The sequence below is a fragment of the Muntiacus reevesi genome, chromosome 5 (assembly GCF_963930625.1).
Source record: "Muntiacus reevesi chromosome 5, mMunRee1.1, whole genome shotgun sequence".
NCBI classification, from domain to species: domain Eukaryota; kingdom Metazoa; phylum Chordata; class Mammalia; order Artiodactyla; family Cervidae; genus Muntiacus; species Muntiacus reevesi.
The window spans coordinates 9,928,687-9,947,714 of NC_089253.1; the positions used below are offsets into that span (position 1 = coordinate 9,928,687).

General features: G+C 39.3%; 2 protein-coding genes across 3 annotated transcripts in view; one reads left to right on the forward strand and one right to left on the reverse strand.

Moving 5' to 3' along the window:
- Nucleotides 1–7,355: 7,355 nt before the first annotated feature.
- Nucleotides 7,356–15,507, reverse strand: TMEM126B (transmembrane protein 126B). Of its 2 annotated transcripts, none has more exons than XM_065936953.1 (5): nucleotides 15,373–15,507; nucleotides 12,155–12,276; nucleotides 10,934–11,127; nucleotides 9,759–9,870; nucleotides 7,356–8,439 (listed from the first exon to the last, which is right to left on the reverse strand). In XM_065936953.1, exons 1-5 carry the CDS (start codon nucleotides 15,451–15,453, stop codon nucleotides 8,394–8,396), a joined length of 555 nt encoding a protein of 184 aa, XP_065793025.1. In that variant the 5' UTR covers nucleotides 15,454–15,507; the 3' UTR covers nucleotides 7,356–8,393. The 2 variants fall into 2 exon arrangements, with proteins under 2 accessions (XP_065793025.1, XP_065793024.1); XM_065936952.1 differs by lacking the exon at nucleotides 7,356–8,439 and adding an exon at nucleotides 9,132–9,482 and having other exon boundaries at nucleotides 15,373–15,506.
- Nucleotides 15,508–17,107: 1,600 nt separating this feature from the next.
- Nucleotides 17,108–19,028, forward strand: part of DLG2 (discs large MAGUK scaffold protein 2) — a 2,219,272-nt gene continuing 2,217,351 nt past the window's right edge. Inside the window, exon 1 of the mRNA XM_065936970.1 lies at nucleotides 17,108–17,404. Within this exon, the coding sequence (XP_065793042.1) occupies nucleotides 17,386–17,404 (19 nt within the window). The 5' untranslated portion in view covers nucleotides 17,108–17,385. The remainder of the gene's footprint in view (nucleotides 17,405–19,028) is intronic.

Genomic DNA, 19,028 nt, shown 5'->3' on the forward strand with positions numbered 1-19,028 from the left:
TTTTCGTTTCAGTACTTTAAGTACATCATCTTACTCCTTTCCAGCCTACAGAGTTTTCACGGAGAAATCTGCTTAGAATCTACTAGTAGCTCCTTTGTACATAACAATTTGCTTTTCCCTGGCTGCTTTTAAGATCCTTTGCCTGTGACTTTTGACAATTTGATTGTAATGTCTGTAGATTTGCAAACTGGCCCCCACAAAAGGAGGGCAAGGAGAGACTGACAAATGAAGCAGACCACTTCATCTTGGTGGGTGGCAGTTTTATTAAGCAAGGGAATTTACATACAGGGCTTATCTTGGGCAGCTGCAAGGTGAGTAGATCTCCACACCACCTGGCAGAATCTCTAAGTTTACAGAGTGGCCTTAACTGGGTTCAGTCATATATGCTATCTGGATGGTCTCAACAACATTGCTGTCTCAAGGCTGTGTCCTTGAAAATGGTTATTTTCAAGGGCAGAACATACATTCTAAGGACAGAGAGTGGACGAGAAGCCGTTTTGCCCTGATCCAGCTCTCTGGTCAACCAGTGGTCATGTCTGCTTGATTTTCTCTTTTAGCAACATCTCTCATTGCAAATCCCTTTAGAGTTTTGCTAACTGGAGTTTCTCGAATATCTTGAATTTGTATGTCCACTTCTCTCCTCAGATTTGGTAAGATTTTGACCATTATTTCTTCTTTCTTTCTTCTCCTGCTGGGATTCACATGATGCATATATGGTTCGATTTGATGATGACCCCAGAGTGCTTTAGGCTATCTTCATTTTTCATCATTCATTTTTTTCCTTTTCTCCTCTGCAAAAAACAAACAAACAAAAAGACCAAACAACTTTTGCAGTCAAATGCTCTACCCCTGAGCTATACCCACCCCCCAAAAAGACGTTTGAAAGTTATGTCTTCAAGTTCACTTGATTAGTTCTTCTGATTTCTTGCCTTTGCTTTTGAGTCCCTTTATTGAACTTTCAATCTAGATATTTACAACACTCTTAAGTTCTAGAATTTCTGTTTGGTTCTTCTTCATTGGTTCTTCTTCCTTTATTGATTTTCTCATTTTGTTCATTGCATAATTTCCTGATTTCAGTTAGGTGTCTGTGTTCTCTTTTAGTTCACTGAGTATCCTTGTAACAATTTTTATTTTTTTTTGGTAATTAATAAATTTCTGTTTGTTTCATTAGGGTTAGTTTCTGGAGATTTAATTTGTTCCTTTAAATGTGCCTTTTTTCTTGTTTCTTTGTATGACTTGTTACTTTTCGTTGGGACTTTAGCATTTGAAGAATCAGGCATCACTCCTGGATTTTTCAATCTGCAATTGTATAGGGAGAACTTTTTCCACTTAGCCTGGCTAGTGATTCTGGAGGTCACTCAAATATTTTCTGGAAACACATACTCTCTGTGCTTTAAGAGGTTTGCTAATTCTTCTTGAAAGCTCCTGCTGGAGGGTCTCTTTAATGCTGTGGCCTCTTTGGTGCTGTAGTAAGCTGCAGTTGTGGATCTCTACCTAGTCTGTCTGGTAATGGAGACTGGTGCACACTGATGGTTGGGTTCTTAGATATCCCTAATCTGGCCCCTTCATTTCTGTCGGTACTTGGATTCAAGTGAGATGGAGAATGGTCCCTCAGGCAGCCCCCTTAAAAGTCAGGGTGATGGACATAAATTCTACTTGTTTCCCTCACCAGGGAGAGTATGCGAATTGAGGTTTTCCTCTGAATGGTACCACACTGTGTGGGCAGTAAGGGTTCTGGCAAGAGAAAGTGCAGTGAATTTTCCTGCCAACTTTGAGACAGTTGGCTTAGTGTTCACCTGGGGTGCAGGATCGTTTTTAAAAAACTCATTTTATTTACATATAGTTGATTTATATATATATATATATATATATATATATATATACACACACACATATATATATATATGTTGTTGTACAATCGCTAAGTCTTGTCTGACTCTTTGCGACCCCATGGACTGTAGCATGCTAGGCTTCCCTTTCCTTCACTTTCTCCCAGGGTTTGCTCAAACTCATGTTCATTGAGTCAGTGATGCCATCCAACCATCTCATTCTCTATCACCCTCTTCTCCTCCTGCTTTTAATCCTCCCCAGGATCAGGGTCTTTTCCAATGAATCAGCTCTTCGCATCAGGTGGCCAAAGTATTGGAGCTTTAGCTTTAGCATCAATCCTTCTAATGAATACTTAGGGTTGATTTCCTTTGGAATTGACTGGTTTGATCTTTTTGCAGTCCAAGGGACTCTCAAGAGTCTTATCCAATACCACAATTAAAGCATCAATTCTTCAGTGCTCAGCCTTCTTTATGTTCCAACTCTCAGATGTGTACCTGACTACTTGAAAAATCATAGCTTTGACTATAAAGAATGTTTGTCAGCAAAGTGATGTCTCTGCTTTTTAATACACTGTCTAGGTTTGTCATAGCCTTTCTTCCAAGGAGCAAGCATCTTTTGATTTCATGGCTGCAGTCACCATCTGCAGTGATTTTGGAGTCCAAAAAAATAAACCCTGTCACCATTTCCACTTTTCCCCCATCTATTTGCCATGAAGTGTTAGGACCAGATGCCGTGATCTTAGTTTTTTGACTGTTGAGTTTAAGCAAACTTTTTCACTCTACTCTTTCACCCTCATCAAGAGGCTCTTTAGTTCTTTACTTTTTGCCATTAGAGTGGTATCATCTGCATATCTGAGGTTATTGACATTTCTCCCAGCAATCTTGATTCCAGGTTGTGCTTCATCCAGCCCAGCATTTCGCATGATATACTCTGCATATAAGTTGAATAAGCAGGGTGACAATATACAGCCTTGATGTACTCCTTTCCCAATTTTGAATCAGTCTGTTGTTCCATGTCCAGTTCTAACTGTTGCTTCTTGACCTGCATACAGTTTTCTTAGGAGACAGGGAAGGTGGTCTGGTACTGCCATCTCTTTAAGAATTTTCCACAGTTTGTTGTGATCCACACAAAGTCTTTAGTATAGTCAATGAAACAGAAGTAGATGTTTTCTGGAATCCCTTTCTTTCCCTGTGACCCAGTGAATGTTGGATATTTGATCTCTGCTTCCTCGGCCTCTTCTAAACCCAGTTTTTGCATCCAGAAGCTCTTGGTTCACGTACTGTTGGAGCCTGGCTTGAAGGATTTTGAGCATTACCTTGCTACCATGTGAGATGAGTGCAATTGCTTGGTGGTTTGAACATTCTTTGACATTTGCTTCTTTGGGATTGGAGTGAAAGCTAACCTTTTCCAGTCCTGTGGTCACTGCTAAGTTTTCCAAATTTGCTGGCATATTGAGTGTAGCACTTTAACAGAATCATCTTTTAGGATTTGAAATAACTCAGCTAGAATTCCATCACCTCCTGTAGTTTTTTGGTAGTAATGCTTCCTAAGGCCCACTTCACTTCACACTCCAGGAAGTCTGGCTGTAGGTGAGTAACCACAGTGTTGTGCTTATCCAGGTCATTAGAACCTTTTTTGTGTAGTTCTTCTGTGCATTCTTGCCACCTCTTCTTAACCTCTTCTGCTTCTGTTAGGTCCATACCATTTCTGTCCTTTATCATGCCCATCCTTGTCTGAAATGGTCCCTTGGTATCTCTAATTTTTTTGAAGATATCTGTAGTCTTTCCCATCCTATTGTTTTCCTCTATTTCTTTGCATTGTTCACTTAAGAAGGCTTTCTTATCTCTCTTTGCTATTCTCTGGAACTCCACATTCAGTTGGGTATATCTTTCCATTTCTCCTTTGCCTTTTGCTTCTCTTTTTTTCTCACCTATTAGTAAAGCCTCCTTAGACAACCACTTTGCCTTCTAAATTCATTTTCATCTTCTTTCCCATTATGATTTATCACAGGATATTGAATACAGTTTCCTGTGCTCTTCTGTAGGACCATGTTTATCCATTCTGTATTTAATAGGTTACATCTGCTAATCCCAAACTCTCAGTTTATCCCTCCCCAAACCCCAGATCCTTGGCACCCACCAGTTTGTTGTCTGTCTGTGAGTATGTTTCATAGATAAGTTCATTTGTGTCATATTTTAAATTCCACGTATAAGTGATATCATATATTTGTCTCTGTCTGACTTACTTCACTTAATATGATAATCTCTAGGTCTATCCATGTTGCTGCAATGGCATTATTTCATTCTTTTTATGGCTGAGTAGTAGTCCATTGTATATATGTACCATATCTTCTTTACCCATTCATCTGTCAATGGACATTTAGGTTGTTTAATTAGTCCTTACAATACCCTCAAGACATAAATATTCCTCCCATTTTACAGATGAATGATGGGAAAATCAAACAGGTTTAGTCATTTTACAAGTCCTTTCAGGTGGAATTCAAATGTTGAGACACTAGGTGTTGGGTCCAAATCCTTCTCTCCTCAGGAAGGAACTGGGATTTTCAAGTTTCCCCCGACAGTGTGTCATTCATTTGGCAGTGGGGCTTAGGGCAAGACTGTTTCTCAGCCTTTCCTACATATTTTGGTGTGTACATTTTCTTGTTTGCCTAATATGTAGGAGTTGCTCAGCTAGTTTTCTAGATTTCTTTTTTCAAAATTAATGTTTATTGTCTGTAGCTGCTTTGCAATGTTGTGTTTCTGCTCATGAATCAGGTATACGTATACATATATCCCCCCTTTTTTAGATTTCCTTCCCATTTAGGTTACCGCAGAGCACTGAGTAGAGTTCTCTGTTCTGTAGAGCAGGTTCTCATTAGTTATGTTTTATACGTAATAGTGTATGTATGTCAATCCCAATCTCCCAATTCATCCCACCCTCTCTTTCTGCCTTGGTATCCATACATTTGTTCTCTACATCTTTGTCACTGTTTCTGCTTGGCAGATAAGTTCATGTCTACCATGTTTCTAGATTCCTCATATAAGCGCTAATAAATGATATTTGGTTTTCTAACTTACTTCACTGTGTATGACAGTCTAGGTCTACCCAGGTTCTCCGCAAACTGCACAGTTTCTTTTTGTGACGAATACCCCATTGTGTCTGTGTGCAGCATCTCCTTTATCCCTTCCTCTGTTGATGGACATCTTGGTTGTTTCCATGTCCTGGCTATTGTAAAGTGTACTGCAGTGCATATTGGGGTGCATGTATCTTCTTGAATTATGGTTTTCTCTGGGTATATGCCCAGAGTGGGACTGCTAGGTCATATGCTAGTTCTAGTTTTAGTTTTTTGAGAACAGTTCCATACTGTTCTCCATAGTGGGTGTACCAATTTACCTTCCCACTAACAGTGTATGAAGGTTCCCTTTTCTTCACACTCTCTACAGCATTGTTTGTAGATTTTTTGATAATGGCTGTTCAGACTGGTGTGAGCTGATACCTCACTGTAGTTTTGATTTGCATTTCTGTAATAATGAGTGATGTTGAACATCTTTTCATGTGTTTATTGGCCACTAGATTTCTTTCAGAGGGATTTTCTCTGTAGCTATAGATTCAGTGTGTTTATGGAGGGAGATGAGTTTAGGGGCCTGTTGTGTCACCATTTTGATCTAGAAATCATTGAATCTGTGGTTTTATAGATTTTACCAAATTTGGAAACTTTTGGCCATTACTATTTCAAACATTGTTTTTTATTGCTTCCTTGGCTTCAATTATAGCTTAGAAATTAAAATGCTCAATAGTTTATACATGCCAATATAATTGTTCAAAAGCAGGAAGAAAATCATTATTATACAATACCCTGCAAGCAATACCATGCGATACAGTAAACACAAAATAGGATAATCACGTGGCTAATAAGGCAGTTGGAGGAAATGGAGCGGAAAAATCCAAAAGAGAAGGTAAGAGTTGGGACCATATCTTAGTTGTCGTTATATGACTCAGAGAAAATATCAGGGAAAACAGGCAAATGTAAACACATTTATTGAGCACCTTCTATAGGCCAGGTATGGTGTGGTTCCATTTTGATAACCTTACTGCAAAGCAGTCAGAAAGTTTAGGTAAATAGCCCAACATATGGTATACAATGTTTTTCATATACTACATCTTAATATTAGCCAAATAAATGAATGTGTAGTCAAATGAAAGTTATAAATTTTCTTTGCTGTGCTTCTTTCTACTATTTCCTAGAAAAATGGTGAACTGAGAACCACAGACTAGGGAAGGGACTGTATTAGTTGGTGTGCGGTGACGGCGGTAGCAACACCAGTATTGGCAGTAAGATCCTGTGAGTTGGCCACAATTTTGATTTACATATATTAACTCATTTAGTCCTGACAACACTATGAGGTAAGTAGTCTTTATTTCTCATTTTACAGATGAGGAAACTGAGGTGCAGAGTTTATTCAAAATAGTTTATTCAAAGTCATCCCATTGGTGCATAGTAAGGCCAGGATCTGAACTTTGAGAATGGAGCTCCATCTAGAGACTTGCTGCCTTTCTTCACTGTGGTTCACCTACTTTTACCTTTGGGCTCAGACTAAGATCGGGATTTCCCTAATTCCCCTTTATGGCCTTATAGCCACTTTGACAAGTACTGCTTTCCAAAGCCAAAGGAAAATATTGACACACTTCCCTACCTTTTCTATTGCATAAAAGGCAAATTGAAGTCATGGAGTAAGGGACAAATATCTTCTGCTTTCAGTTGGCAAGGGAAGTGAACATGTAAGTCAATCTTGCTATTTCTCAGATTACTTTCTCAGCATATGAAGCAGCAAAATACCTAGAATTTATAGAGAATTTATTTGATTTATAAATCAAATGGGTCAAGGGCATGAATAGAAAATTCACAGAAGGAAACAAAGAGGCCAGTATCTTTATTTCATAATCAAACTTGGCAAGATTTGTTTTTCTGTTTTCCTCAAGATTGGAAAACAGATTGATGTAGCTGAAACTGGAGAGGGACAATCAGGATGTGAGAGGGGTGTGAGACAGTGAAAAGGTAGTGGGATTGATGGATTATAGATTCTGGTAAAGCCGAAGTAATGTGGTGTGAGAAGGAAAAAATGGGAAGGACAGGAGGCAGTGATCAGAATATGGAGTTTTATAACTGAGAATGTGAAGAATTTGAGTTTATTGATAATGATAAGGTCTCGAGAAACATAATTTGATAAAAATACGCGCCATGTTATGTAGTACTTCCCAGGTGGCACCACTGGTAAAGACCCCGCCTGCCAATGCAGGAGACTTAAGAGATGTGGCTTTGATCCCTGGGTCGGGAAGACCCCTTGGAGGAAGGCATGGCAATCCACTCCAGTATTCTTGCCTGGAGAATTCAGTGGACAGAGGAGCTTGGCGGGCTACAGTCCATGGGGTTGCAAAGAGTCAGACATGACTGAAGTGATCTAGCATGCACATGTGTATACAACTTAAGAATTTCCTAGTAGCCAGATTAAAAAAAGCAGATAAAATCAGTTTTAATGTATTTTATTTATTTAACCCAGTATATCCAAAAGAATAACATTTCAACATGTAATCAAGATTGAGGTATCTTACACTCTTTTACATAGTAAATTTTTAAAACCTAATGTATATTTTACAACATATCTCAATTTAGACCAGTCACATTTCAAATGCTCAGCAGCTACAAAGACTAATGACTATTATATATTGGATGGCACAGGTCTAGAGTATGACCATGGGAATAAGTGGTATGATAGACCAAGGTGTTGAAAGGGTCACCTATGTGAATACTGGAATCACTAAGAATGTTTTTTAGTTACTAAAAAAGAACATATTAGACCTATATGAAATGAGTTGGAAAGATCTCCAAGATATACAGTGAAGGGAAAATTAATTTCCAGTATAATATGTATGGATAATACCATTTACTAAAAAATATGTAAATTACAAAAGATGACTATAAGGAAAGAGATGTGCTAACTTGGTAGTTACCTCTGGAGAACAGAGTAGAAATAGGGTGGAGTGGGTGTGAAAGGGGACTTCTGATATCTCACTTTTTATTCTTCTGGTCATTTGAATATCTCACAATGAGGTTTTCATGTACTTGTTGCTTATTAATTTTTAAGAGTTAATAGTAATACCATTGATCTAGTTATCTACTTGACTTGGTTCCTTCTCTCCCTCATTTCACCTGCCTTTTCCTGTTTCAAGCATCATGAATTATTCTGAGAATAGAGCTGAATGACTTACTGCCCCCCCCCTCCTTTTTTTTTTAAATTAGTAAGAGTGTATGTGTTCCAGATTGTTATATTTGATGCTGTAAAGAGCCTTGTTAAGATTTCCATTTCTGCCCTAGGTTGCCTGGGGCCTCAGATGACCAAATCCTTAAATCTCCAGATGAACATGATTAAGACAGAGAATAAACTATGAGATTCCATTGCATGTCTTGTTTTCATCAGTGTTCATTTCTGGCACTAGGTTTCCTTAATTAATGCGTAGCTCAGGAGTGCTGTGGCAGACTTAGAAGCATGCTGTGACCTCCTTCTTTAGATTAATTTTCTTGAGGGCAAGGACTGAATCTTTGTCTGGTACCTGTATTAATTAATAGCAAATAGGTACTCAATAAATGTTCTTTCTTTCAAAAATATTTAGTTGGCTGTACTGGGGCTTAGTTGTAGCATATAGGATCTTTAATCTTCATTGGGGCAAGTGGGATCTCTAGTTATGGCATGTGAACTCTTTAAGTTCCAGCATGTGGGATCTAGTTCCCTGACCAGGGATCAAACCCAGGCTCTTTGCACTGGGAGCATGGAGTCTTAAAAGTCCCTAGACCACCAAGGAAGTCCCAATAAATGTTCTTTAAATAGCATAGTGAAGATAATTTGTTAATGATTAAGAGCTACTAAGTATACTGAATTAGAGTTTAGAGGAATGGGTTGTTATGTTATTTCTATATTGATTTCTTGTGAACTTTCAACTTTCCCTTCAAAATTTAGGAAAATGTCACATTTCCCCATAGCTTTCCCTCTGCACAAGTATTTAACAGCTACATCCTCAGTATGCTCACAGAATTACTCAAACCCGCTCATGCTGTGTGTTCACATTTCTAATTGTGAGTTTCTTCTGGGTAAGGACCATTTCTTACTAAAAGTAACACAATGTCTGAGACCTAGCAGGTGCTCAATAAATGTTTATGAATGAATAAATATATAAATGTATAGATTAGACCTTGGGGCTTCAAGCCCATTTCCACATATAATAATGAAACAGAGAGAAAACCTACATTTATTTACTGAATATTTATTGAACACCTGCTGTATACTGGGCAAAAGGAAAAGAGACAAACTGTCTATCCAGAACTATTTTTTAACTCTTTCAGCAATGCCTGAGTCCTTATAAAAAAGTTCATTCAGCTGATTTAGTGTCCACTCACTCTTTGGTTAATCTTGTACAGCTAATTTTGTACAGTTTTTTCAAGTGTACTTTCAAATATTGCATAGTGCTGCAGACCATGAAATATTCCAAAGGTTGTCTGAAGGATGAGAGGGATGACCATTGCTTTTATCTCTGAATGACAAAGCAGTAGCGAATAAAGTAAAACCCTTCCTTTCGGTGGCAGGGGAACAGTATGATACCTAAAAAGGAAAAAGAGTTAAGGACTTCGTCTGGATGTAAATTCTATGGAACATTTGTTAATTTCTCCTAAACTGATCATTTCTGTTCTATATTTTCCATATGGAAAGCAAAAAGGGTTAAAATTACTTATTTGAAATATGAAACCATATTTTAATTAAAATGTGTCATTGGCAGCTAAAGAATAAGGAGAATTTATTAACATTAAAAAAAAAAAAAAAAAGGAAGTAGGGAAGGGAGGAGGAGATGGAAGAGAAGGAACAAGAACATGGACTTACTTGAATGCTAGACGTCCATTTTTAGAAAAAGCCAAAGCAGTGGGATGTAAAACACCACATGCTATGCCAACCAGGGAGCTTCTAAGAACACACTCTTCCTGGCTTATGTTACCTGGAAAACAAAAGTAAACTTGGCTATTAAGGGTCTTGGGTTCTTATACTGTACTTATTTGCATTGTCCTCAACCACAGCAAAATAGTTGAAAGAATGCTAGAAATTCAGTGTATGGCACAATATACTGAATGTATTAAATTTTTAAAATGTTTTTATTACACTTTATATAAGGATAAATTTACCTCTTACTTATACAGCTGGTGCAGAAGCAATTTCATAATGAAGAATATTAAACTAGCAGACCAGATACCTGGATTCCAGATTAGTACATTTATATTGTCTATATGTCAGTCATGTGCTAGGGATACAGTGTAACACAAGAGACCCAACCACTGATCTTCAGGTCAAGTCTACTAAGAAACAAATGCATTAGACAAATATTTAAACACATATCTTAAACGTGCACATGCTTTGAAGGTAAAATGAATAGAGAATGTATGGAGAAACTTAACCTAACCTGAGGGAATCAGAGAATTCCCTGGAGATGAGGCATTTAAGCAGGTACCTGATGAACAGGGATCACGGGTTCCATCAATTACTAGCTGTGACACTTCAAGCACAGGGAGGAAGTGGGAAGTAACATAATATACCAGGAAGCCCATAATATACCAGATCCCGTGCCAGGCATTCAGCGTACACTATCTGCATTTTTAGAACAATCCTGAGGTAAGTACTGTTAGTCCTAATTCATAGATATAAAACAACTGAGTCTCTTAAAACAAGCAAGTCTCTTAAATGACTTGCCCAGAGTCACAAAACTTAAGTGAAATATGTAGTATACCAAAGCCTGCTTTTTTCCTAGTATACTATGTTGCTTCTTAGTGTACCTGAACATGTCTCTGCTTAGGACCTTACTTGTTAAAAAAAAAAGCCACAATACTATTTTCCCTGTCTGATTAGGAAGACTGTTGTGGGTTTTAAACAGGACAATATACGTGAAGGTACTTTTGTAAAGTAATATACACATGCAATGGATTATTATCAGCAGTGGCAACAGTATATGTTAATGAGTACTTTTACTTAGATATAAACACATGATATGCTAATGAATTTTAAATTACCTGAATACAAAGCATCTGTTACAAGAAGCTTGTAAGAAACTATGGTAGACAAAAATGGAAGTGCAGTCAATGATGCATATGTCTTCAAAACATCATGTGTAACCTTGAAGCGATGTCTGAAAATGAAATTTGTCAACATTCCAGAGAAAGCAGCTGTTGTTCCAAAAGTCAGTGTTCCATATATATTTAAAGTTCTAATTGGAAAAACAGAGTGAAAGTTAAGTTCAACATAATACTCTTCTAACAGATATATCCTTTCTTGTGTAGTCATTCATTATTACGTATTTACGCAACATTACATTTTTCTTAAGCATTCACTCTGTGAAAGGTATTTTCTTTATGCTAAGGATGAAGCAGTGAATAAAGCCGGGAAAAAAGAAAAAAATTCCACCCCTCATGGAAATTGCATTCTAATGAGAGGATAATATAATTCTCTTTCTGAGACTAAAGATGGAGCTCTTTTAAAGAGAAAATAAATTTTGGCCAAAAATAAGTATGAGTATATTCCAATGTAGTGAAATTTTATGAGCTAGCTAAATCCAAGAATACTGTTCTTTCTACTATAAGAATTAATTTGCTTAAGGTCATCTGAAAAAAGTTGTAGACATTTGGTTAGGCCTTCTAGAAAATAACTATTTCTTAAGTAGTAGAGATACATTTAAAGTATCTCCAAAACTTCAAAGAAATTTGAAAGATCTAGTTTTGCTTATTCTGACTCATACCTAAATCCAGAAATGTTGAACAATTCAGATTAACATCAACTGATTTTATTCTTGAGCTCTATTAATCTAAAAGTCAGAATGGTAATGTGAAACTATATGTACATCATGGAATCCTGTATTCTTTTTTGCTGAGCTCAGCAGTGTGGCTGAGGTAAGAAATTCTAAACTGAATTTAATTATAATTGATAATCAATTAATATGTCATCCTCAAAATGGTGTTCTCTTGATTATCTTTAATTACAATTGCTAATTGCACAGATAACATTTCAACAATTCTAGAAATAAAGTAATTTCAAGAAACAAAAGAAGTTATCCAGTTTCAGTATTCTAACAAACCTCTATTTTCATCTGCTCATGTTTCCCTCCAGTTCTTTTTTTAAAAAAAAAGCTTTCTTCGTAACCAACTCAATACAGTTAATAGGCTCTTAGATACCTGAAGCCATGGCAATACTTAAGATCTACAAATAAAGTTGACTTTCAGTCTGGGTGTGTCTCTTACTTTTCTTTTCTAAGGCATTCAATTTTTTTTTCTATGATTTCAATGACCACTGGTTTTCTGAGTTTTGCATCTCCTAGAGAAGGCCTGGACTGACCATGTGTGTATGTTGGTATCTTGATGTCCTGGAAAACACAAAATTCAGAACCATAATAGCTATGATGTTAATATTAAATCTTATAAATTCTACAGATTCAGGTTAAAAAATATTTAGACCCTAGTAAAGTATCAAATACTGTCATCTGCTTTCACATCCTGTGTTAATGATTCGTTCATTGTTTAGTGGGCTCTTATCTGTTAGACAATAGCTTTTTGATTCACGTAATAACTTTGAGAAATTGGTAGGAAAATGGTCATCTCTACTTTAATGGGTGAGATAAACAAGGTTCAGAGAGGTTGACTTGGCTTAGGACTTGATGTAGAAGGATTAAGTTACTCAGGTATGTTTGTTTTCCTTACCGTTTTCCCTGAAGGTAGCCAGGACCGTTGTAGTTCTTCATACTATAACTTTTTCAGAGCTGAAAGTAAACAGCAGCTACCTGTTGACGACTATTTTTATCCTCTGTCTCATGAAAGCACGAGTTCTGGACATTATGCTGGGTTTGCTGGAGAGGTAGAAGCAGGAATTTCCTTGGAGACCAGTGAGAGAGAACATCAGGAAGGAGGGACACCTTCCGGACTAGGAAGAGGCAGTGGATGGCTGCCTTGGATTATGTAAGTTATATATCTAGCTTGTGAGGAGCACCTGGGGCAGAAGTAGGGCCTTTACTGGAAACTGTTCTATGGTAATATCAGGAGGCCTGGTCCTCAGGCACTAGACTCCAAGGTTGGAAAGTTCCTGTCTCCCAAGTGTGATACATAAATAGACAGTTGCTAATATCAAGGGACCATGAGGTTTGCCCAGTAGCATCTTAACAGAAGGTGAGAGTTGCTCAGTTGTGTGGCTCAGTCATGTCTGACGCTCTGCGACCCCATGAACTATACAGTCCATGGAATTCTCCAGACAAGAATACTGGAATGGGTTGCTATGCCCTCCTCCAGGGGATCTTCCCAACCCAGGGATCAAACCCAGGTCTCTTGCATTGCAGGTGGATTCTTTACTGTCTGAGCCACCAGAGAAGCCCAAGAGCACTGGAGTGGGTAGCCTGTCCCTTCTCCAGCAGACCTTCTCAACCTAGGAATCGAACTGGGGTCCCCTGCATTGCAGGCAGCTTCTTTACCAACTGAGCTATCAGGGAAGCCATCTTAACAGGAACCAGTGGTTAAATACAAAACAAAACTAGGCTTTCAGAAAGGATCCTTTCTCAATGTTTTGCTCTGGGTAAGACTCTCAGATTTTTGTGAAAAGTCTTAATAGTATTTGTTACATCATTTGGCATATTGGCATTATGGGATTCCAGATTAGCTAGTGAATAGATTAAAAAAAATCTAGTTCTTCACAATTTATATGAATCCCTATGTTAACATTATTTGTGGTCAAGGGCAGACTCATAAGTCTCAACTTTCAGGAGTCCTGGGCAAGAGAATCAGAGTGGATTAAACATAAAGGATATAGAAGAGACTTAGTAAGATTTTAAACCTTTCGTGTGCACAAGAATCACATGAGCAGTGTACTTGAAATGCAGTCTCTTGAGCTCCCTATTGAAATATTTAGGTTCAGCAGGAGTAAAGTCTAGAAATCTGCACCAGTGATTCTGATGCTGGTAGTCAAATGGACACAAGTTGGACATAACTGTAATATTCATTTCCTGAATAGTGATATGTATCAACCCTAACCTAATAAAAAGTCGATTCAAACATTGTATCAACATCCTGAGGGCGACTGGATGAGATGGTTGGATGGCACCACTGATTCAATGGACATGAACTTGGGCAAACTGGGAGATGGTGAGGGACAGGGAGACCTGGTGTGCTGCAGTCCATGGGGTCGGAAAGAGTCTGACATGACTTGACCACTGAACAACAACAATCATCATCGTGAAGGTGGGGGCTCTCTTGAATATTTGTATGGTATTAAACAAACAGTAATAGTGGACCAGTTTCTTTCCCTATCAGTGAAGAACTATAATCAAGCCAGTTCTTTTTCTTTAAAATATCTGGGAAGACAGGAAAAAAAAAAAATATATATATATATAAAATATAAAATAAAAAATATATAAAAAATAAAATATAAAATATAAAAATAATTTTAAAAAGTAAAATATTTTATAAATTCCAATTTCTCACAAACTAGATGTAATCTTTTGCCTCCCTCTGACATCTAAATGGCAAATGGAAGAAACAAGATAGCAATATAGAAGGGCGATTCTATATCTAATCCATCTAATGTACATGAAGGCAGATGTCAGTAACATCATAATTAACCAGAAACTTGGGAAAACTTTCTGTTTCTCTGTCATCCAATTCACGCAGTCCCTTATTACTCACAAAGAAAACTCGCAGGCAATGCCGTGTACCAACTTCCTATTTCGTCTACACATTAGTATATAGTAAAGACAAATATTCAGAACTATGATCCTAAAATAGGACAGCAAATGTTTACTGCATACCTAATTTTCCTAAGGCACCGTTATAAAAGGAGAGAAATATACTGATAATTTCCTGACAATTTTTACAAGTACTGAAATGTACAGATTTTGCTATAACTCACATTTCATCTAAAAAGTAACCAGTTCAAGGCCACTCAACTGGTCACCACGATTCAATTACACCAGTAATACTGCATCGGGCAGGTTTATAACTTTCAAAGTATCTTACGGTTTTGTAGTGCTTTTAAGTATATTAAAAGCTTGACTTTTAATGTCTATTAAAAGCTTGCTTCCCTGATAGCACTTGACTTTGAGAATTTTATTCATCAGTCATTCGTCATTTACTCAAACATTCACCTGGTATTTGAAAGTCCCCCATTTAAGCAAGATGTAGTCTTGTCCTCAGAACCTACAACCAGGGCAGAAGTCAGGATAGAATGGCAGGAGGTTTAAAATACAAAGGCCCCGAGGCAAGAGAAAACAGGCTCCAACGTTCAGGACTAAAGTTTAGGTCTCCTACTTTCTCCCCACCTCTTTTCACAGCAACTGGGGATGTAAACGTGCCTTCCATGAAGTTGGGAACTGCCCTGTTTATAGACTTTCAGACCCCTTTTGCGCGCATCATTTCAGAAGAGTGCGCCAGCACTGAGGTAGCAGAACTCACGGGCCCCAGCACCCTGGGTTTCCGCTTACCTTGGGCACTTCCGCAGCTCCCACCGGCACCACACCGGCAACCCGCACGTCGCCTCCAGCCTCACGCCCGAGCGCCGCCATCTTGGCGACTCACGTGACTGGCGGTGGGCGGGGACGCAGGGCTCTCGGGTCCGGAAGGGTCGCGGGCTCACGCCCAGCACCCCGGCCCAGTCAAAAGCCGCGCCCTCCGTCCTGGCTGTGATTGGGCGCGGTGTCTGGAGGCGCTCATTGGCCTCAGGGAGGGCTGGACGCCCGTGGGCCCGTCCCCCGTCGGGCCCTCATCCCCGGCTTCTGCTATTTGTGAGCCTGGCTCCCTCGTTCTCGCATACCGAGGGAAACGTGGGCCGGTCCTCGCGCACGGATGTGGCTGCGCGTGTTTCTCCTCAGGGCACCTCCGTTAGCTGTGGCCGAGCTGCCCGCCCCCTTCACTTCTTCAGGGTGCTCTCCCCTCTGGTCCAGCCCGGGTGTTAAGGCGCCAGCTTCTCGGGCACCTCCTCCCTAGAGCCCCCGACCGGCCGCCGGAGCAGCCCCGAGTAGCCTCCTCCCCTCACAGCCGTCAGCGTGTCCTCTTCAGTCTCTAGTCCCCTCACATGCCATCCGTTCACCCCGCTTGGGAAGGGGCCCGAGAGAAATTTGCCCCTCACTCCCCCAGAAGACCCCCCCTTGCCAGCCGATGTTTCGGGGTGGGGGTGAGGGGGGCGCTGCGCGAAGGCCCGGCAGTGCCTCCCAGACCAGCAACCCCCGACCCTCCCAGCTCCGCGTCTTAGAGAAGCCAGACTCGCGAGTTATATAATTTCTAGTGCTGCTGTTTCTCCTGCCTGAGGAAACACTCTATCGCGTGGAGGGGTGCGGGACGTTTCTGTGCTCATCTCTATAAGAACGGGGTGTGGGCAGAGGGGTGGCCAGCGGTAGCAGAGGGATTTCTGGTCTTTTCTGCGAAAGGAAGGTGGGTGGTTTGGAGAGAGACCGAGAGAAAAAAGGTGGATGTGGAAGCCACGCAGCCGAACTCTCTCCCATTTAGGAAACCGCGGACCGTTTGCCCAGCTTATGCCCACATGCCTAATACTACTCCAGCGTCTGAGAAAACACCTTTGGGGGAAGGTCTGACTTGTCTCGAGCAGTCTCAGTGTTTTTCCTCGCCGGATAGGGAGCTGCCTGGATGCGAAGAGATGGCATGATTTGACTGACTCCAGTGTGAAGAAATCTTCGCCAACTCATCCTGCATCAAGTGCCCATTGAGTAGCTCTGTCACTTTAATGTCTCCATGCCAAGGGATTGCTTTCCTTCTTTTCAATCCTCTCGGTTAATACACGGGAGGATCAGAATCAGAGGGGCATTAAGGATCAAGCCTGAGGGGCTTGGAGAGCACAGAAGAAAAAAAAAATGAAAGTGACAGCAAGCTGGATCCTGTCTCACTGAGGGGGTGAGATCCGGAACTTCAGGTCCAGTAAATAGAAAAGGGCCTTTCAGTCTGGGTTCTGCCCCCAGAAAACTGTCCAAACTCACCCCACCTTTTTTAGAGACCATTAGAGAGGTTTTAAAAAGTATTTTGGGGGAGGTAAGGGTTTTAAATTTTTCTCTAAAGAATTTGAGGGTCTTTATCACCAACCAGTTCATCTTTGATCATGTGTTGAGTAGTGAGACAGCTGTGTAAATTTTTTTTGTGCCTTAATTGAGTTAGTGATTGAACTCCAAAGATATTGCTGCCTAAGGAGGAGTTTTAATAATGTTTTCTATGCTTACAATAATTTTCTTTTTAAACAGAGTAACCATTTTGGAAGCATTGAAAAACTTGAAAAACTCAAAAGCTATTTTTCTTTAAACTCCTTGGGCACTGTCAAAGTTTGTGGAAAAAAATACATCATTTTTTCTTTATTTGAAAGAGAAGACAGCCTGGATTTCAAACAGCCAAGGGGTTTGCAACAGTTACCTGGCCCTTGGCCTCCATCCAGCTGGATCAAGTTGAGACCTGAAAAGAGTTCTTGAATCCTGTGGCACTGGAAAGACCCAAGAATGCCAGTCAAGAAGAAAGGTGGGCTATGAGGTTTCCTGTATATGTTTTTCCTTTTTCTTGGTTCTGGTATTTGCAGTTTAAATTATATTCCATTTGAGAGTAAAGTTTTGCTTGGGCTGTAGTTCTTCTAATAATGTCTTTTCTGTGGTGCATCATTCAGTGAGACTGTTTTGCTAAAAGAGTGAAGTAGGGCTGCCCTATTTAATTATAGACATTTGTGGTTTCCAGATTCAGTGGTCTAAATCACCGTTTTGTAATCAGCGTAAATTTGATACCATAGATTTGGGACTTTCCCTTGTTTTCTTAGCTTGTTAAAGATAACTTTTACATGGTCTTTAAAAAAGAAACATGCACAGTGCAGCTCTTCTTTATGCCTTAAATATTTATCAAGTGAATTACATAGTTGTAAAAGATAACAAAGTTGCTTGCAGTGTACACAATTGTAGGTTATCTTTTGATTAAGAATAGATTTTATGTTTGGATTTACTTTGGTGTAAGTCTTCCCTTTTGTGGCAAAACACAACTTTGATAACTGCTGTGTATGCATTATCCAATAACAGTACTGGCAAATTCCCCAAATGAAGTAAACAATGGACTCCTCCCCCACCAGTTGATGAAGATCTGGTGAGTTACTGAAGTATTGTACATACACCTTGGGATTCTCTTCAGCCTGTATCTACCCCAGGTGAACCTTATTTCTAAGGATCCTTGTGACCCTAGGTTTTTCTTTTTTTTTTGACATGGTATAGAAGACCAAATTGACTATAAAAGTTTTTTTTTTTTTCTTTTTAAAGAGTTTTAAACTAAAATTTGTATCAACACTCTTGAACTCCACTGTAGTAGACTAGTGTAGATCCAAATGTTGACCGGTTATGGGAGTTCTGCAGTCTGAAACTAAAGCTTAGGGTGAAGGTTAATCTGTATGTTTAATCATACCTGTGGAATTGGAAGTTGCATTGAGGAAACTTAGAATCAGATTCTTTATCCAACTGGTGTCTCTGGAGATGGGCAATGATGTATAATACCTCTGAAACGCCTAGACATCTAGTACACTGGGATTTTAAGACTGGGCTTGTTTCCACCTCCTGCTCTCCTCCAGAATTACTGAGAGAAGTAAACTCTCCACGAAGTTTTGGTGCTAGTTCTGCCCAGACCTGACACCATTGGTTTATTTGGAACCAGGATGGTTTGGGGAATGTAGCCAGTAAATGTTATGTCTCTTTGACTTATTTGGCATGCAGGGTATTTTTATTCTTTCTACCATTTATTGTGCTATAGTTAGTGTCCCTTTTGGATTTGTTTTAAACTAGTAATTGAATTAAAACACTGTGTGTGTGTGTGTGTGTGTGTGTGTGTGTGTGTGTGTGTGTGGTGTGTGGAGAATGAGAGGGATGAAAAGGTATCTGGGAAAAGAGATGAGGAAGGACATTGATGTTCTAGGTAAAACTTAACTAATCAGGGTGAACTTAAGGTTTCTAAACTCAGCAGACTGAGTTTGTTAGAAGTTCCTGCCTTTAAAGGAGGTTATAAAAATTGCTGATACATTATTGAAAACCGTACTTTAGGAGAAATAATTTATTTCCTTCCTCCTTTTCTTTCCTCCCTTTCTCTTCTCTTAAAACTGTTAGTACTAAGATATATA